This window comes from Bacillus rossius, chromosome 1, assembly GCF_032445375.1.
Source record: "Bacillus rossius redtenbacheri isolate Brsri chromosome 1, Brsri_v3, whole genome shotgun sequence".
NCBI classification, from domain to species: domain Eukaryota; kingdom Metazoa; phylum Arthropoda; class Insecta; order Phasmatodea; family Bacillidae; genus Bacillus; species Bacillus rossius.
Window position 1 is genome coordinate 126,117,439 of NC_086330.1, and position 26,087 is coordinate 126,143,525.

The 26,087-nt window shown below is 34.8% G+C and overlaps 1 protein-coding gene across 19 annotated transcripts in view; it reads right to left on the bottom strand.

Moving 5' to 3' along the window:
- LOC134544890 (protein PRRC2C) overlaps positions 1 to 24,830 on the bottom strand; it is a 355,574-nt gene extending 330,744 nt beyond the window's left edge. For 9 of the 19 annotated variants that reach the window (XM_063388541.1, XM_063388539.1, XM_063388537.1 and 6 more), the window contains exons 1-3: positions 24,655 to 24,796; positions 3,513 to 3,650; positions 79 to 450 (exon numbers count right to left, since the gene is read on the bottom strand). In XM_063388541.1, coding sequence (XP_063244611.1) covers positions 79 to 450; positions 3,513 to 3,596 — 456 coding nt within the window. In that variant the 5' untranslated portion in view covers positions 3,597 to 3,650; positions 24,655 to 24,796. Of the gene's footprint in view, positions 1 to 78; positions 451 to 3,512; positions 3,651 to 24,486; positions 24,635 to 24,654 lie in introns of those variants that run through there. The other 10 variants (XM_063388530.1, XM_063388527.1, XM_063388525.1 and 7 more) reach the window with 5 other exon arrangements.
- Positions 24,831 to 26,087: the final 1,257 nt, after the last annotated feature.

The window sequence follows — 26,087 nt, forward strand, 5'->3', positions numbered from 1 at the left end:
GTTTGCCAAGCTGGTTTCTCATTACAGGTGGCTATCCTTATGAGGGACACTACAACCAAGACTACTCCACCCACACACCTGTGGGGCCACCACTGGTCCGGCAGCCTGGACCGGAGGGGCTGGCACTACAGGAGCACTGCTGGGTGCGGCAATCTGTGTAGGCTGCTGCTGTGCTTGTGCTGTCGACACCGGCGTCTGAACCGCCGATGCTGCTGGCTGTGAGGGCTGAGATGACGTGGCCGGCTGGCCCGTACCTTCTCCTGGCTTGCTGCCCCATCCTGTTCCACCACTAGGGACTAGACTGATGGCAGGGTCGTTACCGCTATGCTCCGACTTCAAGCTAGGGAGGTTAGCTGGTGGTCTACGTGCTGACGGCACTTTTCCAAGACTTTGCATGCCATGTTTGCGCAGTAATGTATGCTTCAGCTGCTGTGGTTCTAAAGACTCTCCCTACAGAATCAAACAGACAATACATTATAAATAATTTAATTTCAGAAGACTACTTGGACAGTGTTGTGCAAAAATGCATTAATCAACAAAAAAATTGGTTGTCTGTAAAGTCAGTTTACGGTCAATAGTTTAACATGACGTCATAACAAAACATTGATGAAATCATTGCATACTTTTATGAATAAAATTGAATCATTTGTATTGAATTATCACTATTTTGTATGGGTACAAAGGAGTGAAATAAAATCTACAATTTAATTGATAAATTTCATTTTACTTTTATTTCACTCATTAATTCAAATATGTTTTACTTTAACGAAGAGATTATTTTAACTATAACTTTTATACATGTTTGCTATTTAACTTCTTCCAATCTGTGTTATTCTGTTAAGGATAGGACGATGATAGGAAAAGTAGGAAACGAATGGGAGTGTTTCGAGGATGATGTGAAGGAAAATGGCTTACCCAACACCAAAATGCAGTCAAAATAATATATTTGCACCACGGAATATTGCAGCAATGCTAGGAGGAACGGATTAGCAAAGAGCAATGAAAATGTTACATTGAAATGCATGAAAACAGAATTACGCCACAGACTCTTTCGCAATACTAGGAGGTTCATGTTAGCAAAGAGCAATATAAAATGAGCGTAATGGGACACAGCGAAATGGGACAATGTGCATAACGGGACACTTTTTCGTGCGTGCAGCCGGCGTTCATCAATTTGTTAGACGTCACGTCAAAAAGAAAAAAAAATATTTATCAAAATAGCTGTGTAGATAATGACACTTTATACTAAGCAAAAATTATTTAACTAACATTCCACGTTAACGTACCTCTAGCAGCCAACTTTCAACCCATTTCCTCAATACTGGCCATTGTGTGTAGAGCTGTACCGTTACGAATAGGCAGAAGCAGATTTAACAGATATTAAGTCGAATAGGCAGAAACAGATTTAACCGATATTAAGTCGAATCAGCATTTCTGCTGATTCACAAAATGCTTGTTAATTTTTGGTCGATATTATTGAATAAAAGTGTTGTTCATAACCTAAATATCCAATATTACACTTTTCACTATTCGTAATACTACATACTTTAAACATCATTTCTTAGCTACATGTGCCAGCCATACTTAAACATAGTGTATTTTAATAACATATTTGAGTCTAATACCATTCTGTATTTTAATAATGTTCTCGAGTCTAATACATCATAAATAAATATATCACCTTCACGGTGAAGTTAGATAAAAACAAAAAAGTGATTTATTTATAGTCTGGCTGTCACTACAAACAACGGAATACACCAACTGTTCGAACTGCAAAGAAATGTTCGTAATATTGTGACAGATATTTTTTAGTTAACTTACATCAAGAGTTTAAAATTAAATATAAAAACACAATAATCTAGAGCTTCACCTAACATTAATTACTTTTAAGCTTCAGCCACACAGAAAGCTACGCTATGTTCGCTATGTCCGCTATATTTGCTGCGCGAGGTGGCCACACAGAATAGTGTAGTTTGCGATGTCAACGAGGCGCATGCCGTGGGATTCGAGTGAGGATTCCGACGAGGATGATATTCTGTTGGCTCTCACAGTATGCAAATGAAAAAAGAAATGGGTTCATGAAGTGAATCTCAAAAGAAATGAATTTGGTGAATTTCATCATTTAATGAAGCAGTTGCGTGCGGACGAGGCCAAATTTATTGAATACCGTCAGTTGGGGTAACATTATTGGAGCAGAAATTTAATTTGATCATTAACTGAATAATTAATAAATTGCAATTACACCTAACCTGGTTTATTAACCTCTTTGGAAATCAAATCCCAAGCATTATCACGCATGTCCTCCTTTCTATAATCTTATATTGATTTGTTCCATGAACATGAATATTTTCTTACTTCTTCAATAAAATTTTCCATTGACATTATACATTATACTAATAATGTAAACACTGAAGTGGGTACCGACAGCACAATTCCGCGCGAAAACAGATGTTTTTGTTTATCTGCGCATGCGCAAGTCAGCGACGTTTTAGAAAAATAGCTAAGAACCAAACACTTGGCGCACATAGCGAACATAGCGAACTCAGTTTTGTGTGGCCAGTGGCACCTGAGATGCAGCTGGCTATATTGTGATCGCGTAGCGAACATCGCGAACATAGCGAGCATAGCGCTCTGTGTGGCCGTAGCTTTACTGTTTCCTGTGCAAAGCTACCACATGAAACAAATTTGGTATAAATGTTTAGTAATGTGAATTTTCACCGTCACACGCATTAAGTTGGTATTACATTATTTTATTCCTGAAATGTACATTATATGAGTGAAGCATCTATATACCTAAATGTTTTGAATGGGAAAAATTAATATAGGGATATATGGAAGTGATCAAGGGACTAATTATTTATTTAAACGCTAAAAACGGGAAAACGTATTATGCGGGAATGTTTTAAGCTAGTTTTATTGTAAGTATGGTATGCTTCCTTATAATGAAGTAAATAAGACATGACAAAGGATCATAAACCAAACCTTACAATTATTTATTTATCTTTTATGAATCATGATTATACCATGTAGGTATAACTGGTAATAGAATATGTCTATCTACGGATGACTCGCTGTAACCATTTTTATCTTTCAAAATTGATTTAAAAATAATTAACTGTTTTCAAAGCTATTTTAACTGACATAGTAAAACTCCTCATCCAATTAAATGTTTGTTACTTCAGGTATTTAATTTAGATCAAAATTTGACCTTTACACCATTATCAAATGCTACTTATAAGTAAGTACTTCCTTATTAAATCGAAACTACACCACATCAGTAGACCGCATCCATACGAAGCCGGGTAGGATTGTTAGTATATTATAAATACTTTTAAATGATAAACAATTTATCAAGCCACAAACTAATAAGTACTACTGTGACAACTCAAACCATAATTTTTTTTGTATATTATGTAACTGTGGATGTTATGACATTTACATAAACAATGAGGGTACATTAAAACAAACACGAACAAAACTCATTAGGTAATATTTTGCAGTGTTCCACTCACCCTATACAAACTATTTATATCCAATGACTGGAACTTGGACTTTCCTTTCTCCCCCTTTGATGCATTTCCTGACAGAGTGGACATTCTGTCTGCTGGCAACCATTTAGATGAACAATACCCGTGGAACGAACCTTATTTCTGAAATACAAATTACAGACAGGATTTAAACACAACTTTACATCTAATGTAGGTGACTATCACATATAGAGGTAAATATTCTGTTCATTAAGAAGTTGTCTGCAAATAACAGAGCAGAAGAATGTTTAATTCGTTAATGATATCAAAGAAAATGTTAAATAATAAGGGTGATAAAGTATTCTCTTAAATTCCAGAACTTACATATTGTAACAGAACCTTAATTGTTTATTATAACAAAAAATATGTATTTTTCAGCTAATTGGGGAACCAGCCAATATATGTTACATAAACTGATATTTTCTAGCTTAAGCAATCTGGAGTTATTCATAATGCTGAAATCTTTGGCTAATACAAAGTATCTACTTGACCCCTGTTTCAGGGTGTCTACTCATGTTGAGTCACAGAATTCCTGTACAATTCCTGTACATTCCTGTACACTAATAAAAAATTTCATGTACATTTACAGCTTACACTATCACTAATTAGGATAATAGCAATGTTAAAAATAATTGTACAAAAAAAGTCCACAAAAAATTTTTTTTAACAAAAACTTGGATTTCAAGAAAATTTGTCACAGAAAAGTTAGGCCTACATTTATGTTGATAAAATTTAGCTCATTCTAGGTTACTTTGCACTGCAGCCAAACTTTGCCACATGGCAACTGTCAAATTTTTAACTTTTATCTTTAGAGGCTGTATATATACCTGTACCAGTTTTGTTTTTATTATTTTTGTTTCCCATGTCTGTATTTTTGGTATATTTAACTTAAAACTGTTTGTGTATTAACTTATATTTGTTGACGTGTCCTATACCATTTGTACAAATGTCTGTATGGTCAAATGGATGAAAATAAATAAACAAATAAATAAAACTCGCATGACCTTGCGCGCGATATGCCACTTGCCAAATGCCAATTTTGCCAACCAAGTTCCTCTCCAACAGAGTAAAGTACACCCGCCCCTCGAAGTAACACGGTAATCCATCCAAAGAAAAATGGAGCACTAATCAAAACAGCGCTAATCAAATACGTTTTTAACATAAGAGTGCATGTTAAACAAAATAATTGGTTTTCCCGCCTTTGAAATATGTATGTTTACTGTACCATACTCCACATTTATCCCGTTTAAAAATTGGTTGTCTGTAAAGTCGGTTTACGGACGATAGTTTAACGTGACAACGTCATAACAAAACATTGATGAAATGATTGCATACTTTTATGAATAAAATTGAATCATTTTTATTTTAATAATAAAGGAATAATAACTTTTCACATCACTTTATAAACAGTCGAGTGGAAGAGAGATAGATGTGGCGCAAGCGTACAATGAGCGTAATGGGACACAGCGTAACGGAACAATGTGCGTAACGGGAAACTTTCGTGCGTGCAGCCGGCGTTCATCGATTTATTAGACTTTGTCACGTCAAAAAGTTTTTTTTCTGGAAACGTAATGCGCTATCAACTTCAACTAGCGCAACCTGGCATGCATGAGATTAACATACCTCGAAAGCTTCTGAACTTTCTCGCCAGATGGAAGGAGTAGCATAAACATGGCTGTATAAACACGCTCCACGGATATATTAACGTAATTTTATTGCTTGTAAAACTTTTAACTAGACATAAGAAAACAGGCATCAAAAAATTGAATAACTATTATGGAAAAGTGAAAACTAATGTTTTTTTTAATTCGTTCTTTTATTAAAATTGTACAAGTGTCGAGATTTATTATGTTGCATTGTGTTTGATACAAGAGTGCCTTTGCCATTATGTGCGCGTGTAAATATAAAAAATTGGTGGACGAAAAAGAACGATACTTCAAAAAGAGCCCTAATTAATTGGCGCTAATCAAGCAGCGTTACTTCGAGGGGTGGATGTATACTCACACAGAGCAAGACTGGCTTGCAGCTGTCGCCGGCCGGCGCAATTAACTTTGTCTTACGCGCTTAATTTTTACACACACGTGATAATGGTCGCTTGTATACAAAAATTATATGACACGGCATATAATATGATTTTTGATTCGTGACCACTGAAATCAGCATAAAATTCTTGCATTATACGCCGGCAAATACGATATAATTTTGCAGGTATTTTGTCTACTTTCTTCCGATGTTCACGAAACGAAAAACAAATTTTAATAAAAAGATTTATCATAAATAACTTCTGCACACACACAAAGATGCAGTACTATTAGTATTACTTAACAACCGGACGAACTTTAACAATAACCACACTATACAACACGCAAAAATAAACTGGATGAAAATTTAAGCATGAGCGGGAACGACCATTAACGAACGACCACAGTAAAAAAAAAACTGGGTGAGTCCACGCGTCTTACGCAAGTGGTTATCACGATTACGCGGCAACTTGTGTTGGTTGATCCCATCGTCTGCATTCAGCACTCTGCAATAAGCACCAGCATATTGTAGAGAAGCAATAATCACACGATTCACGATTGTGTTGCAGTAAAATCTTCCCTTTTTAATATTAATATATAAATGTTGTTGACGGGCGGGTAAAAGTCAAAAGTTCCCGGACATCGGGATAAATTCCCGCACAATCCCCGTATTTTTCCCGGGCAGTACAATTCCTGTACAATTCCCGTTTTTCCCGTTTTTCCCGGTCGGTAGACACCCTGTGTTTGTTACTTCAGTAGGCCTATATCTGTAATGGATTTAAAAAAGGTATAAAAATCTGTGACGGTATTGGTTGTTATTGTCGTCATTTCAAACCTAAAACCATGACCACCATAACATGACAAGGAATGAGAAAAACCCTCTTTTTTTCCACATTGACATTCTTCCCCTACCACTGCAAAACAGCAGAGCTAGAAAACCACTGTCACTCTCGAGTCCGTTTTACCTGAGCAGCAATATCTTAACTCAAAAAATTCATTTGAACTTTTAATAACTAACTTGATCACTTAACCCTTTAATGCCCTTTAATATCCATAAAAACCACTACTATATACTTTATACAACAATGATACATTTAATATAATATGCTTGCATTATTAGATAAGCTCAGTGATGCCAACTTCCAGGCACATTTATGCCTGCAATGTCACACCTTATAGCAAATGCAATGAATGTTATGCCAAATACTAGACTCTACAAAATAATTTAACACTTTTGAAGTAATGAGCTAATACATCCAATAAAATAGTTTAAATATTGCACAGGTATAAAAACTGAAATTAAAAATGCTACAATAGGTACCAGGATTTATATTTTATTTGTAATACTGCAAGTTTGGATTCTTAAATCTTTTTGGGGTACATTTTATTTTGTCACAAACCTAATAAGCTGAACTGGATCAAACCAAACTATATTTTGTGAAATAATCCTGCCATATATGAAACCGACAGCCAGCCGGCTGTATGCACATGATGCTGATAAGACACACAATATTTCTGTATCATTAAGACCTTTAAATACACTACCTAAAATAACACAATTTTAAAACATTGTACGTGTAAGAAAAAAGGAAACTTTGCAAAGAAGCACATTATCCATTATAGTGATGACTTTCCATGACGAAAATTACAAATTTCCATGAAGAATTTTTTCAAATAATTGACCTATTTTGCAATTTTCTGAAAGAAATAAATATAATCCTGCCTTCACCATCCCTATGGCAGAAATAGTTCAAACAGAACCTTGTATGTGAGATTTTACAGTGTGTGACTATGCACTACAACACCATCTAAAAAAATGCTCAAAGTCAAGGTTATGACATACTGGAGCATGACATTTCCCCTCAAATTACTTTCACTAAGGAAATTCCATTAGTTTTACAGAGTAAATTCCTGGATCTAAATTTAACTTCTCTGACTTTTCCCCAATTTTCCAGAATGTGGACACCCTACAATTTGTTACAATGAATAGAAAATGACAACTGGGTTTGGATACATTCTTTTTGAGGAAAATAAAGGTGAGTTAAAAAAATTACACAGCCATTATCAGTCCTCAGTGGCAGTGATCGCTACGGCGTTTTGCCCATGTGGCGAGGGTCGTGGGTTGGATCCCACACTCCCGCATGGCTCGAGATTATATAGCACCGAGTCAGCATCCAGCAGCTGTGAGCCCACCATTATCAGGTGGTCCCGTCACTGTTAGCATTCTGTGCTGTTCACAACAGTGTGATGTTAAGCCAAACAAGCATAGCCATTAACTAATATAACAATTTTATAATGACTCTGAAAGCAATTCTAAAAAATCTAGTGTGTTTAAAAGAATTGCAAATTAAATTACATATTTGTATCACATTTTATAAGGAACTGTCTACATACTTTGATCCTTTTTTTCTCATAAAAATTAAACTTTTTTTTGTTTAACAAACCACACAGACAGCTATAATATTACAGGGACCAACAGCAGCCAAACTATCAATTACAGGTTGATAATCTACATTAAAGTTAACAAAAAGCATTCATGCTAATGAAATTCATTAGCAAACAAACAATAACTAAGTTACCAACATTGTGTTTTTGAAACTATAGTTGAATGCATTCCAATAAGGCACTAACATTTTTAGCAGAACCGGGATGAACACATTCAAGAGATTAATGCGCCTGAAGTGCCATCAGTGTTTTCTTCAACCCAAGGGATTCAGTTTGATTCTACTGATCTCATTTCCAGCTCCACTTTCTGTGGAACCAGAACTGAATAGTGCAACATAACTTCTTGCTTAGACTTCAGACATCTCATTTGTAAATGGAGTGTAGCTGCTTCAGTAACTGACAAGAAAAATACCAGTGGCTTAAAAACTGGTGGGTGCCCTAATCTGACTTTAAATTCCCAATCAATGCAGAAGACAAAAAAAAATCAATCCTTTCAAAGGGTCTGGTTAGAAATGTACGAATGGCTGGTATAAAGCAAAAAGGTGAGGGGAGGATGAGGAAGGGACAAATAATGTGAAACTGGGTAAATAAGTGGCCATGCCTATGAATACCTACAAAAAACTAGTAGAAATACTGGAACACCTAGCCAGTACAGAACATCACAAATAAAATACAATTGCAAGTCATGATTTTTTGTTGGTTATGGATGGAAAATATGATATTGTATCGTATGTGTTCAAGCAGCAGAAAAAAAATAATTGAAGCTAACAGAATAAACTTATCCCTATAAAATAAAATATCCTCTGTGGAGCACAAAACATACTACTAAGAGAACATAGAGATGACAGGGGCTTACAAAAGAACAAAAAAATTATGGAGAAAGTAATTTCAGAGCATGCTGAAGTTCTGAATACTGGAGATAAGATTCTAGCCTCACCTTTGATATTTGTGACAAAAATGCCAGCTAGGTAAGTAAGACCACCCAAAATATTATCCAGTGTTGTGGAGATGCCATTATCGAAAAAATCTTTGCAAAGATCAAGAACACAAAATATTTCACCAAATTTACGATGATACAAAAGGCACAATTCTGTAGGCTGAATATCTGGATATCTCACTTATACTGTCAAGCATATGATGGAGGATCTAGCATGAGTGGCAAATACAAAAGTGTCCAGGCATGTATAGCAAAATTATAGCTACTTGCCACATACAGCCACAATGGGTATTTACTCTCTTTATACAATGCTTGATTTCTGCCATTATCGCTGTCCTTGTTTCTGTGTGCTCTTGCCAGATTTATGCCATAGAGTGCAAAATTTTTGGACATGTTATAATGTAATGATAATATTTTTAACTATAATGTATTTCATCAAATAAAATTAGAATGAGAATTTTGGAAATACGTTTTGGTTCTACTTCGTCTGACAATATTCAAATTTACTTCTAAGGAGACATAACAAATAAGCCATTTTGCTTTCAAACATTTTTGTCAACAAATTGTTTTGTATCATTTGGGATTAAAAACTGGGCTCTATTTGAATATAGTTAATTTAATTAAATGCATTGTTAATGATAGTGACTTACTGCAAGAAATATTTACTCCTGTAAAAATAATTGGTGTTTTGCAATCAATGCTTTTTTTTTCTCTCAATACAACCAACTCTAATAATACTGTCAATAGACACTAAAAAACTTAAAAAATTACATAGTAAACTTAACAAATATTTAAACTTATTATAATTAATAATGATACACGAAATAAGATTTACAATGTTATTAACATTGTATGTCTACCATTGTAATGATTTGTATTTGCTATCACTGTTGGACCCTTCAGGTCAATTTTGTAGTTAGTTTCTTTTGCTCACGCCGAGTACTGCCTGTGGCCTTTCGTAAATGTTCTGCGGTTGTATATGGGCATGCCACGATGGCATTGGACACTTCTTGTCAAGCCACATCATAATTGTAATTTCTTTCTTTTGCTGCTTTCAGCCTAGCGGCCCATATTATTTGTGCTACTTCTAACGCTTCGCCAGTTTCCCCACTTTATCTCCACATTGTTTTAACTTTGTATGAATGATTGTCTTGTATATCCCGCGGGAATGCACGAGGAACACATAATTATTGCTAACTAGCTGACCCGGCGAACTTCGTACCGCCTTAGCGTAGCAATGATGCACTACTTTATTTTGTATAGCTGACCTATCTTAGGTATGAGTACTTATTCAATTTGAACTGGAATCTATAATATCCTCCATATAAAAATGAATCCATAATTCCCTGGTATCACTATAACTGAAAAGGACCTTACTAATTTAATTAAATAAAAAACAAAATATATATTGTCAAAATAGTGTTTATTCCATAGGATTCAATAATTCCACTAATTTTTTTACAAATTGCTATTGAACAACTTGGCATTTTTAAGTAAACAATGAGCTCAATACCACGCGCGCTCTATAAATCAACTAATAGTCTCTGTACCCCTCACTGCTTCTCTCTACTCTAATGCTTTTTGATAAACTATATTTTTAGTTTTATGTTCTGGCGCGTAAATAAATAATGTTGATGGTTTTCCGGCACGGGAACAGGCGACATATAATTGGCCATGTGAAAAACATGGATTTTCTAGGTTGATGCCACACACACTTAGCGACTGCCCTTGCAATTTATTTATTGACAATGCAAATGCAAGCCGCACTGGAAACTGTAAACGCTTAAAGCTGAATGTCATAAGGTTACTTTAAAAATATTTATATTGTACAAAGTGTTGGGTTAGTTTGGAAATAATTTTATATATGGTGGTTCAGTATTCTTAAATTTTCTAATTTTCCGTTAAATTTTTTCTTTCATAAGAACCTTCTCGTGACAATAACAAACACAACAAAAAAAGAATTAGTGAAATCGGTTCAGTCATTTACGCGTGATGGCGTGACCAAGGGAAATAGGAATTCATTATACTTAAATTTTCTAATTTTCCACACAATTTTCTTAATTTTTTCTTTCATAAGAACCTTCTCCTGACCATAGCAAACACAACAAAAAAAAATTAGTGAAATCGGTCCAGCCGTTCACGCGTGATGCCGTGACCAAGGAAAACGGGTTTCATTTTTATATATATAGATTTGCTTGTAATCAACTTATATATGTATGTTATATGTTTTGGCTCTAAATTTTTATAAATAAATAGATATTTTTGCACATGATTTATATTATTTGTTACTGCACCAGTCCACCATTGCCGTGGGTTTTATAGGAAGAACCCCCTCCCTTGTTTTCTCTTTTTCAGTTGTTTAAGGCCGATACAAAATTTGTGTCCATTACATTTTATCAGATATGATAACTTTGTTGACTATTTTATGATGGGTAATTCCATTCATGAGTGAACCTTAACCCAAAAAAAATAATTTCGGTATTTTTCTCTGAAACTTGTATTAATTGCAACACTGATATGTACATTTTACATAAATATACTTATTTGGTATATTTTGTATGTATTAGTTTTATTTAATGAATATGTGACTCAGCTGTCAAGTTCAACATTAAAGTAAAGTTGTATGGCTTTTGTTGGTAAAGCTGAAGTTTCCCTCCAATTTTTAATAGGTTATTTTCAAAAAAGACATTATACTGAAACTCTCGGCTTTGAAATTACATGGAAACTATTAGTGCAGGTAAATATATAATTTAGTTACTGGTGAAAAACTTAACTATGTAGTAGTGTCACACCCGTTATAAAGGTTGAACTTGGAAACTTTATAGAACATGATGGAGGAACAAAATTAATGTGTTATATTTTATATTGTCACCTCAGTGTATGTATCTTTCTTTCTATATGAACCATAAGTTATTAATTTTGCAGGTATATCTTTTAGTATTAAACTTCTTTGCTCAAGTAATTAGATATTTTGTTAAGCCAATAAGAAATGTATTTTCAAGTTTCATGCGTAATATTGTATAACTAAATTTTGTAAAACACTCTGGTATTGGACGAAGACAGTCAAACAAAAACTATTTCTCGCAAATAAAAATTTTATTTGGAAGTTTGACGGGGAAAAGAAAAGACAATAAATATTCGTACCTTCGTAGAAGCTTGACGTATAATTGAAATACAGAATAAATTGTACATTATGGTATTTTAATTATTTAGATGAATAGTATAAAATAATATGAGAAATTTATTCTACAGAGAATTGGAAAATATTTATTAATTTGAAGGGAACGGAAAACTTATACAAAGATAATAATAATTATTCAAGCGTTCCTAGTTCGAAGAAAATATATAATTTATACGAAGAATTTCAAGAAGTATTCAGGCATTCCCAGGATGAAGAGAAAGGACAACTTCTACGAAGATTACAAGAATCATTCAGGCGTTCCCAGGACGAAGAAATAGAAAATCTACGGAATAATCATCAGTTCGAGTCCATCCAGAACCACCGAGAGGTGTTCCCAGGACGAAGTCGTGGAACTGCTGCGATGGTGTTCCCAGGACGAAGTCGCAGAACTACTGCACTGGTGTTTCCAGGACGAAGATGCAGATCATTCGATGCGGAGTTCCAGTATTAAAAAGTCAGAAACCGTACTAGATAGTTCTATTACCCTGAACTATTACTACAGGTCGTTCGTATCTGTATTAAGGAATCTCGTATAACTTACAAACTTTTCAGAACAAAAACCCCGGAATATTTAAAATCATTAAAGTCATTTTACACACCAGCTTTCTTCTAATACCAGAATGTTGACGTCTCTTATAACTTGAATTACTATTTAAAATATAGTGTTTCATATAATCTATCAATCTAGCAATACCACCACAACAAACCCTGCTCTACCTACTGAATAGCTATGATAATGAAAATTGCTTCACTTTGTACATAATTCATTCAATAATTGAAGACATTTAATAAAATAGGTGCAATGAGTTTGACGATATTTTACTGGTATGAAGTAAACCATTTATATCACGTTATATTAATGGAATGACACTGAAAAGTACCTTTGTTTTCGGTTCACTATACTAATATTGTGGCATTCATATTTAAGTCAAAACACTCACACCTTTTCTTGTTTCCTTTTAATTCATATAAATATTCAATTTATTACAACTACTTAGAAGTTGTTGGCGCCCATAAATTAACATTAAATGATTCTTTCTTTTGATTTTATTTTATAAATTCATTAGAATGAGTCTAAGTATATTCGAGTTATTTGAAGTCAAACCACTTTATAGTAATTCATAAATGTTTTGACGGAAGTAACCCGTTTACCGTAATAAAAAAAGTACTAAAGTTTTTGTTGCTATGTCCTAGTCTGAAATAAAGTGAAAACATTTTGTGAAAGTGAGGTTAGGCATGTGCTTGTGTAATTAAGCAAAGAATTATTCAGTGACAGATAATAAAAAAGTTTATTTTAAAATTTAAATATGTGTCACACCCGTAATAATGAAAAACCTCTGGTTTGTTCGCCCTTACATAGCTGTTCATGTTTTTGTGTATATTACATAATATGTGCTTAATGTACACAGTGATTTTAGGCCCACATAATAAAATATTTTTCACTTTCAGGATGAACTCCAGAGATTATGTAAGAAAATGGAGGCAAAAGCAGAGAGATTATCCAGAAAAGTTGAAGGTTTATTTAGAAAAAGAACGAGAATGTGACCGGAAGAGGAGAAGGCAAATGAAAGACTAAAACATGACAAGAAGAAGCTGAAATTAAAATGTCTCAAGAATGCTGAACGACAGAGAAGATGCAGACAAAAGATAAAAGAACAGGTTAGTTGCCAAAAGAAAACATTGTCTTCACCCTTAGGATCATACAAATGTGTACAGACATTAGGCAAAGCTGTAAGGAGAGTTCAATAAGCTTTGCCTGTTAGTCCAGCCAAAAAATCTGCAGTTTTTGCACAGTTATTGATCACAAATGATGTACAAGATGTTTCAAATATTCAGTCACAGAAAGATAATCACCAAAAACGGGCTTGGAATGAGTTAAGTGAGGAATTAAAAGTTAGGGTGCAACAATTTTACATGAGGGATGATGTAAGTCGTACAACACCTGGCAGGAAGGATACCACTTCAGTTATTGAAATTTCTACAGGAAAGAGAGTGACAAAGCAAAAGTCTCACATATTAATGACTGTGAAAGAAGCATTTAGTTTATTTAAGTCTGAAAATCCAGTTGCAAAAATCCACATCTCAAAATTCTACGAACTTCGCCCAAAACATGTTTTTTCTTCATCACAGCTTCCTCACAATGTGTGTGTTTGCAGATACCATGCAAACTTTAACTTTAGGCTACAGGCAGCTAGCAATAAAATAAAAGATCTTCCTGCTACATCCAAAGATCTATTAAGTAAAATGTGTTGTGACATAGGTAATGAAAACTGTATGTTAGGGTGCTGTACAACCTGTGAAGACAGTATATTCAATTTACCAAGTACGCGGGGCGTTGACTTGACGAAAGAGGTTAGATGGAAACAGTGGACAGATGTAGATGGACGGCCAAGGCTGGTGGAAACCGAAGGATCAATTGAAGATCTATTGAATGAAGTGCAAAAGCAATTAGCATCATTTAAAATTCATTCATTTGTTAAGAATGTACAGGATAAGTATTTTGAAGAAAAGAAGCTCTCTCCAGCAAAAGATGAAGTAATTCTGCAGATAGATTTTGCAGAGAACTACTCAGCCACATATCAGGATGAAATTCATTCAGTCCATTGGAGCCATAATCAGATCACAATTTTTACATGTTGCTCCTGGCTTGGTGATGAAAAAAGTGTTATGCTGTAATAAGTGATAACTTAAGTCATAACAAATACTCGGTTTGGACATTCATTAACACCATAATCTCTGATTTAAAAGAAAATCATCCAAATGTTAAGCACATCTGTTTTTTTTTTCAAACGGATGTGCTGGACAGTTTAAAAATAGGTAGGCCTACACCTTATCAGGATTGTGTTTCCTCAAAGATGATTATGATCTGGTTGGCAAACGGAATTTTTTCGCTACTTCCCATGGGAAGGGAGCTGTGGATGGTGTTGGAGCAGTGGTGAAAAGAAAAGTGTGGCAACAAGTAAAGAGTAGGAGAAACACAGTAATAACTGCACAAGAATTCTATGAATGTTCAAGGAAATCTGTCAAAGGCATCAATATTCTCTTTGTATCAAGTGATCTGATTTCAGAATCCAGAAGATTGTTTGAACCTAGATGGGAAAATGTGCTTGCAATACAAAAGCTGCAATCTAAACATTTTAAATTTTGCAATGAGATTAGTGTAGTGGTGCGTACATATTCATCAAAACTGAAAAGATGCGATATTTTGGATTGCCCAGACACCAAAAGAAAAGGAAAATTAAGATATTGTGAAGTATATTCTGATTCAGATGATTCAACAAGTTCTGAACAAGACACAAACTGTCACCACCTACCATACATAACCTCAAACACGGATAGTATATGTTGGTAAAATTTATGGGAGCTGGAAAAAAGAAAAATATACAATATTGTTATGTATGTGTTTGTCAAGGTACTGTTGAAGAGGATGGTGAAATCAAAGTCATGGCTCTTAAAATGTGTGCTAAAGGAAACGGTAAAGTGTTTAGGACGGATGACAATGATGTTTCTTATGTTAACTTAAATGAGGTAGTCACCATCCTTCCCGAACCAACCATACAAATCATTGTAGACAGGTATTCATTTGTATTTTCGAGAAGAGTCGATGTTTATGAGAAAATGTAGAAAAATGTCAAGCATATAGTGGAAAGATTCGGCTACTTATGTTGTTTATATCTTGGTGTTTTAAGGGTGTTTTTGTGTTGAAAGTACTAAGTCACACTTGTAAGAAACTGTCATGCCCATAATGCTAGAAAATGTGTGAGACATTTCTATTTGTAATAAATTTTTGTCATATTTCAGGTTAGATGTAAAGTTTTATTTCTTTCAAAGTTATTGTGAAAATATTTCTCCGGGTTTATTGTTTTTATTTTCAAAATTCATCAGTTTATTTTTGAAGTAATTTTTTTGCTGGCCTCTGTGTGGGAAGGCGTGCTGACGTAATTCTCCTTCGTTTTTCCACGGCCGAGGCTTTGTTTCACACGCTAGGCGTGCGAGTCACGGTCACTGGAGTGGGGGAGAGAAACAAAATCGCTGCATCGTGGGAACAGAAGTAACCATTTTGTGGACGCTTCTGTTGCTATGCGCCGTGATTGGCTGAAAATTATGTCAGCGAGCCCAGGGCACTGCCCTCACAAAAGGAAGGAAGGTTGTAAAATCAGTCATTGTCTGAGCACCGTGCCGAGAGGTCGTGGTCGGGCGATGGCTCGCATCATTTAGCAATGTTATTTTGAAGTACAACTTTGCGGCTACTGTCCGGGCGACGCCTAAGAACTCTTCTTCTTTCGGACATTTAAATTAATTTGAATTTTTTTTTTGACAGTAGTCATAGGCGAAGCCCACAGCAAGGCAACAAAGGGTTTTGTCCAGCCGTCGCTGCCCGGAACTTATTCGGCCAATATAATGTAGTTTGTAATAAGTCTACGTGTTTATCTCCTTTATGGAGGTACCGTTTAAATTTTTGTTGTGTGCTCTATTGAACGGAATATAGCGTGATTTTTACATAAATAAATATAACAAGTAATACATCAAACTTTGCGTATAAATTTATTCTTCTTCATGACCTGCAACCTGTATGTTCCACTCATCACCTAATTTGAACTAGCCGGAGGTGGTGGGTGGTGACAATCTCAATCTTATCATGAAATTATGATATCGATTTGAATAACTGTTGTATGTAGCCTTTTTTCATAAACAACTAATTTTAAGAATATTTTTCATTGAAAAACTCTTGTTTGAAAAATTTTAGGGACACAAAATTTTCATTCATTTATAAAATATATCCTCACTATGAAATTTTTACAACAAGACTTACTATTGTTTGAAAAGAAAATAGGGGAAATGGATGACATCATGGAAGTTGGCCAATGATAAAATTTAATGGAAGGATAAAGAAAAAAACAGTACGTAGTGTTGGTAACAGGGAAAGACAAAATAGTGCCATGAAAAAAAAAATATGAATGATTGTGTGAATTTTGGAGCGATAGTAGGGGTTTTGGTATAAGTAGGAGTGAAGTAATAATGAAATGGAATATCTTTCTAAAGTAAAGAAATAAGTATACAATAAGTAATAAGAGATTTGAAATTTGTGGTAATGAGTGTAGTAGTCACGATAGAAGAGCAAGGTCGTGCTTATTTATATTGAATTAATATAATGGTAGAAAGAGAATGGGTGGTCATGATTGTAGTAGTAAACAGGTACGCGACAGTTTGTGCTTCGCAATATACACTGAATTAACAGTAAAAGTTTCATATTGTGTATCCAAATTTATCCCTTGTTCCTAATGGCATGATCCTGAATACACTGATACTGTTATACATGATGCTTGCTGTTTTAATTTAGTACATAGAAAGATCCTGGATAGGTACAACAAAAATTGTGATGTAACAATGGATAATGATTGTATTATCAGATCAAATAAAAATTCAAAAATGAATTTTTTTTTTCACTTCCTAACATTGTTTGTATTGTAATATTTTTGTCCAGGATCTTTCAATGTACTAAATTAAAACAGCAAGCATCATGTAACACAGAATATACAGGGTGTCTACCAGATCTAGTAAATGAAATTCCCTTATTTTTCCAGGTTTTCCAGGTCTAAAACTGAACTTTTCCAGGTTTTCTGTAACACAATTACAACTTTCCACAAAACTGAAAAAACTGCATAACAGTACATTGACGGGTTTCAAAATATTTCAACTCACTTAAATTATTAAAAAAAAAAAATACCTTCTTCCAGACGTGGCCAAAGTGACTCAATTGATGGCAAATAAAACATGCTGCTACAAATATTTCACACACTTACTTTTGCAAAAACATAAGTAAAAGGAAGCTCCCATCAATTTCGCAGTGACTCAACTTTTGCGTCTATTGCACTTGCTTCAGAACGAGCCAAATCCAACACTCGAGCCTTCTTCAACTGCAATGCCTTGATCTCCTATTCAACTCTTCTTTTTCTGCCTTCTTCTTGTCTGTAGCTTCCTTTTCTTTTTGTTTGCAGGGCTTCCTTACGCCTACAACTAGCATTTCTTACATACTGTAACATGGACTTGGTGATATCAACATGCTCTACACCTCCAGAACGTTGAACAAAGTCATACATCTGTCTTAGTGCGATAAGTATTTCTTCCTGCAAGTTTTCAGTCAGCAGATTAGAATTCACTGAAAATCCTCTTTCCAATGATGCATTTCCATTGGAAAGTACCAACATCATCCTCACAAACTTTAGAAGGCCTGTTTGGCAGCTACTGTATGTGCCTTAAGGATGAGCATCCATAATTAATCAAAGCACCAGTCTTCTCGAGAAAAAGACGAGAACAGTGCTTCAGAATCTTGCGAGGAACATACCAACTGATATGATCACTCAATGTTATCAGCTTCTTGTCCTTATAGTCACTTGTTTTGAAGACAACATTCTAAATTGTAATTCACATGCTGTTTCCTCACACCCGAATTTAAAGCCACAGACGGACATAAGCAGGAAATTCCCTTGGTAAGTTTGTACTTCAGGGGACTTTTGTCTTTAAGTTTTTTTACCATAACCTTTAGACAAGTCCTAACATCATTTTTCAGTAACAGGACAGACTTTACTGGTACTTTCTCTTTCTTGATGGCATGGCGTACTGCATAACCCAACTTGATATTGTTAGCAGTCAATAGATTTTCCTGGTTATCTACATCCAATTGAGATACATTGCGTTTCTCCATAAAGCTCTTCAGTACCTCTGGTTTCAAAAACTTTCCTGCCAAAGCTAATAAAATGTCTACCAGTGAATCATAGAGAAAAGGTGACATGGGTGCTTCACTTTGGAACATTGTGAGAAACAATTCCAGCTCTGATGCCAAAGAGTAGAAGAATGTCAATTTTACTTCTAGAAGATTATCTTCAAGAGCACTTTTCACTACACTGAAAGACACAATTGAAATACAAACTTCACTAACAAATTTCTTTAGGTGGGGTAAAGTTTTCATGGCACGCTCAGCAACTGCAGTATTCCATCTGATTGCACAAAATTTCTTGGAAAAAAGCTCTGATCCAGTTATTCTAATGTAATCTGCTCTCCTTGCAGGTACATGCATAAACAAATAGTAACTGTGCCTGAAAAAACTAACAACATCCAATTGTATAGCAGAAATTCCAATTTTGAAAGCACCATGGACCGTATGAAGTCCACAGCTACCAATTTCTAGCAACTATGGCGAATCTTCACCAAAAGTGTTTGTGATATGTATTTTCAAAGCTAACAAAAATGCCCAGTTTACGTTGAGGGCATCCATAGATACTTAAAATTAAATGCACCTGTCGGTATAATCCGAACGTGGGAAGCACATGCTGCAGCACGTCACGTCAGCAGGATAACAGACCATCTTGAACCAGTTTGTATCACGTGATTTAATGCCACTTCCGAATTCGATGGTAAATAAAAGAAAATGGACGTGGGAACTGTTCGTTATTTTCCATCCAAAAATAAAATAATGGGACGCGATACACTTGATGCTACGTCAATGCAAGCAGATCAATAAACAAAAACGTATTGCCAACTACAACCTACCAAACAAAAATTCCCTGATTTTTCCCTGATTACAATATTCCCTGATTTTTCCAGGTTTTACAGGTTTTCCAGGGTCAGTAGACACCCTGAATATATCATACAGGATTATCAGGATCAAGGGATAAATTTGGATATGTGATATGGAACAATTATCAAATTAAATGGAGAAATATGCAATTTTTTTGCATAAATTTAATGTATACAAGATAAACATTTACAGTAAAAATTATTGCTATAAAGCCAAAAAAATGTAAGTGGTTCTTAATGGCTTTTAAAAGTTTGTGATTTGTAATTGTGTTTTAGACCCATTTCTTTTTTCTGTTTTAGGTGAGAAGTATGTTTTGTTTAATATTTTCTTTGGTTAGATGTATCATGAAATTTATTGGGTAGGTAATGTAATAACAGTTCGATTTCCTAAAGGTTAGTTGTGCAATCATTTAAATGATAAAAACAAAAATGTTTTAAGAGTATACGTCAGCTAATAAAAAAAATTATATACGTCTAAAAGCGTGGGAATTGGCATTTTTGATAGGGAAGATTCACGAGCTTGTTTTGCACACGATGATGTTAAGAAAATTAAAAGTTTGGGAAAAATATTTTTGGTATTGTGTATTATACAAGAATACGTAAGGCTGAATTATATAAACTTTATGATACTTGACAAGTTTAAAACATACAAACGTGGTATCTCAATACACTAAACCAGGAGAGATTATAGCATACAATTTGACACCGTAGGAAATATAACTTCGGTACTGTGTTATGTTCTTAAATAAGTGGGCTGTAGTATAGAAAATGATACCTGAAAGTTAATTTAACTAAGAAACCATTTGTGCAAAACAAGTAGGGTTGGGTGGGGTGAATGTGATACAGTGTAAAACTTGGGGTGAAAATGATAGGTACCGTCAGTTGGGGTAACATTGGCCCTTTGAGGGTAACTTTGGCCCAAGACAAAAAACATGTTAAACCATGTTACAACTCTTCAAAATATTTATTAGATGTTTGAGACATATGTTACATATGTATCATCACATCTACATTTTAAAAAAAAATTACTTTCTGCTATACACAAAATTTGAAGAAAATACATTTGCTTGCCTCTTCTTTGTACGTCCCCATTCCATAATGAATGTTACTAACCTTTAGCTACATTTTATAGGAAATGAAAAAGTCTCAAGCAAGAAATAATTCGACCAAAAAAATTTTCATGTCTAGGTCAAGCAACTTTTGTTATATCTTTGTGTGCATAGAAGATAGCTTCAAAATTATAGTTTCAAATGGTGCAGGAAAGTATCCTCTATGTTTTAATGCTTAGAAAGATAGTCTGACATTTATATCTTAGTTACTATTGCTGCCTAAATTTTTGGGGTGAATATTATACAGAACATGGGGTTAATATGATACACAGCATGGGGAGAATGTGATACCATAATTTTAGGTAGTTTTATAAAAAAAGTGCTTAATATTTCTATTTTCCACTGCTGAATTTGAAATGTACGTTGTCATTAAAACGTTTTTTTTACCTTAAAGCTATTTCTGTATGTTAGTAAAACTGAACATAAACAGATTGTTGTACTCCAATTTGTACAACTTATTGTTCTATGTAGGCCCCTATGTTTATGTTTTAGAGTAATATGAATAATTTAACATCACATGTAGAACTGTGTATTTCTAAGAATTCCACATTTTAGTTTGTAGTATGTAAGCTGCTTTTATTCCTTTGCTATTGTTGTATTTACTATAAATAGAGAGAAAATCCTTATTAGGACCACAGTATTTATTCAATTTGTTGTTGACTGAGAAGATTGTTCAATAATTGGACAGTACATGGATAAATGATCAAAACTGTATGTATAATTTGTTTGACTAGTCACTAGTTGCATTTATGTACTGTGACAAAATGTATGCTTCTTTAATATAGAGGGAAAATATTCACTGTGTAACATGACTTCATACCTGCCAACCTATGAAAATCTGAATTAGGAAGATTATTAAACACAAATAAAATTACCAATTTCGACAAAAAAAAATACATATATGGCTACAATGCAGACTTGTACTGCTAAAATACAACTAAATTACACAAATCACCCACTATCAAATAAGCTATAGCTACATTAAAAAATATTTGTGTGTTACATTTTGACTGTGATACTTGAAGATCAGCACAATATTTCACACAAGAATACAACTCACAGAATCTATCTTGGCTTCCGATAAGAATTTTGCCAGAAAACTAGTATCGTTGCTACCATCAGTTGCGACTGAAAACAGCCAACTTTTTAAGTACTGCTCTACTCCGGATTTTGCATCCGAAGCCATCTCTTTCATAATAGCAGAAGTTTTGGTACGCCCACATCCATATTTCTTGGCAATTTCCAAGTCTGGGAACATTTTTTTGACAAGCGCACCTGCATGATCTGCGGCCGCTAGAGGAATGTTATGCTCTATCAAAAACGAAGTAAATAAACACTCAGATCGCGTAATGTCTAGATCTGCACCCCCAGATTTAACAAAGAACCTTGAAAGTTTGTGATTATCTTCTTGGCATTTTACGTTGGATAAATGCTTCGCACGTTTGATGTGCACGCTGATGTCACTTTTACCACCATGCGATATGTTGATGTCGCATCTGCATATCTTACAAAATCCAAACCTTTCCCCTTTGTCAGAATTTAAAATGCATGGAAACTCTGCACTATATGTATCACGGAATGTGTGGTAATAATATTGTTTTTTCGTACTCATCTTTGAAAACATAATGCAGAAAGTTTGTGCTTCATAACCTGTCACAAACGCCTAAACGAGGCAACGGCAATAGCCCGTAACAAAGTAAACAAATTCGTAAACAGTTGTTTCACGTTGCACTCGTTGACCACAACGTATTTTGCCAGTTTAAATGTATTTGAAATTAAAATTTTAATACGTAATAGCAGCTCGTAAATTATAAATCAAAATCACATATCTTAAATAACCGTCAAACAAGTGACGACGTACTCTCTGTAGAACTGTGTAATGGAGAGAAAAAACAATCAATAGTCATGAGCACAACACGCGATACATCGATCGACATGAATGTTGAATCGATTTGGAAGACACCGACTTTTATTACCGCGAAGCTATTTTAATTACAAAAATAGGTAGAATTCAGACAATTTCGGAAAATAGTAAAGAGCAGTTATAATTCGGAAGACTTCCGGAGAAATCGGAAAGGTTGGCAGGTATGTGACTTCATATTTTATGTCAGAACTCGAGGACCACTAAACTGATTGTCATGAAATTTTTTGTGGGTGATATTTGACTTGTCTCACACGCACCCCACCCCACTGATAGTGTTGCTAGGAAGTAGGATATAATGATGTATCTCATTCACCCCACTGGTGTATCATATTCCCCCCAATTGCAGGGTGAATATTATACACTAAATTTATTTTTTATCAATCTAAATAATTAATCTAAATTTTTATTGAGTTAGGGTTAGGTTTCTAAAGCCCTAAGAAATGTGCATAATTTTTCTGTGTTGTGGTGCTCTTAGTTAAAATAATATTCAAAAAGTTTGGTTTTTTGTATCATCTCCACCCCACCTGACCCTAGGTATGTGAATGCTTGCCACCCACACCAAAACCCGCTATTTCCCTTAAAAACGTAGGGGTTGTAATGAAGGTGCCTCCATGTTGGGGACTCACCACTGTTATATTAGGAACTAGACTACTCCCCGGATAACTATACACTGTATACTAAAATATCCCTTTTACCCTAGTTAAAATAACATAATAGAGGAAACTTACCTAAAGAAACATACAAAAGTACCCTTTGCAACAGAATTAACTGATTAGAACATACACCACCACAAAAATACAACACATAAAAAACTCACTCCATTTAAATTTCTATCAACATAACACAATGCTCGTGCAGACAAACGTTCATCAAAAAAATGTGTTTCATTATCAATTCAAATGATTATTAAAATAAATCTCCAGTAGGTATCATACAAATTCACACAATAAGTAACTGCTCTGTTAAATAATCATAAAATGCACCAATACCTACCACACACTCTTTAACAACCATTAAAAAAAACCTTAAATATCGCAATTAAAATTTGATTGTTTAAGTTCTAACAGTTCTGTTTTGTGTGTATCACACATAACAATACAAATCCAAATAGGAAAAAATAAACTACATGAATAAATAATAATCAGGAATATCAAAACACCAAAAAATCTGGCATCAGAACATTTACGCTGATAAACAATTATGATTAAAGAGTGCAAGATTATTCATTCAAATTCTAAAAACATTCATTTCTAGCCAGTTGATTTAATTAATAGCACTCAAATAAAATTTTTACTCAGGAAAATAAAAAAATTTTCCATAAAATATGCTTAGAGAATTAACAAATGATTGGTTTTCATATAGCCTACACAAAATACAAGCCACATATGACCAACAAATGGACACCTTCAGTTTATTCAAATAAGGGACTACCACTATGTTAAAAACACACTGTTAAGAAATAAATAAAAGTCTCTCTGCATTTACAAATTCACAAAAATTACCCAGGATAACCCTAACTTTCCCCAACAACTCGACACTACCTATACTAAAGACACTAATGTTAATAAATTCATTACAACGTAAGGAACCGCACAGTCAAGAAGCATTATATTTTAAAAAAATAACAGCATCACAATACCAAATCTGTAATGAATTGCTAAACATCATTCATGTCACCCATCAAATCATTTTATAAAGGCCTATTTGACAACTGTATTCTATTTCATTCTAAAACAAAACAACTTCAAAACTAAGTTAACTAACCTTGCAATATTTTACAGTAAACATATCCACGGTAACCAAACAAAGTAAAACTAATGCGACAAAGAATTACACACCGACCGAAAATGTACTACCATAATCAAGAAATGGTGGACTCAACTTCCTCACACTAAAACAAAAGCCACGGTAACAAAATTAAGCAATACTTACGTTGGTCCGTCCAAGTGGGTTCACAACAGATTAAAGGAATTCAATTCCAGAAAATTCAACTGTCAGTTGATGGCTACTTAAACAAATTCCTTCCCCAATTCTATGGTTCTTTTACAATATCCCCAAGATGGCGAACGCAACGATCTACTTTTTGATCAATACAATGACGTCATTACACAGATGAAGGCATTAATGAAAAAAACGTGTATTAAATAAGAAAAATATGAATAAGTTATAACTGTGAAATAAAACAAAATCATAAAAAAATATTATTATTATGTTACATTTATGGACAATATTAACATTTATTTTTACCGGAAGAAAGCAGATTAAATTTTCAATACCTAAAATGTACAAAATATCACTGCCCAAATCAAATGATCAAGTAGCAACTGTACTTTAAATAAGTGTGAAAACATTATTAGGTAACATCATAAGCCTTCAGCCCAAGCTGTTTCCAAAGCCATAAACCCACCATGCCAACTACCTTGCAGACAATCAGAGCTGGAGATCATCTATACACGCAATAGAGTAACGCCGACCGCCAATGCTCCTCTATGTCGCATAGACCGCTATGCCTCATCAACGTCTTGCAAAAGCGTGTGCACCGAACGCGCTCGTGCGCGCAGCAAAGTATAGTTCGTGCGACGAGGCGAACGCCATGCAACGAGTGCTGCGCCGGCGGAAGGATCCGGCTGGGTGTGGCATATCCCTCCGCCGCACTACAACAAATTAATTTATGTATATTTTTTTCACAGGTTTTATTAAACATTATTTTTCATCAATTAATATGTCAGTCCTTGCAAAATCATGTTTCACTGTGCGATTTGTCCCGAACCTGGCCGGTTCAGTTTCCCGCGAAATTTACACGTTTCCACGGGAGGGCTGGCGGGGGAGGGGGGTCGCGCGCGGCGACACCGTCAGTGTCCTTCAGGAGCTCCGAAAGGCAGGCAGCCTTTGCGCAATGCGGAATCATCAACCTTTGCTTTCACCGACATGTAGCTTTCAATAGTGTAATATCTTTTTAAACTTTTACGTACAGTTCAGCGGTCGGCCTCAATCTACCAAGAGGTATTTAAATTAATTAAATCAGTGCTCCAAGATGAGTGTTCTACATAATGCGTAAGTACTGTGGGGAGTACAAGACTTTACGTCGGCGCTTGACGCCCCAACTTAACTTACCAGCTACTTAGTTTTGGCCCGCACGGGGCAGCCAGAAGGCGACACGTGCCACCGAAAGTAATAACGAATCAGTCCCTGGGACACTTTTAGCTATCACGTAGAGTCGCCGGAGACACGGGCCTACGTGCCACTAGCCCAGTTTATTAAGTGTTATGTAGTATTGAAATATTGGCTCGTCAAAGTGTAATCTGTCATGTTAGAGTTTAGGTATCACCGCAGCACGGCATCGTGCCGCCAAATGTACTAACGAA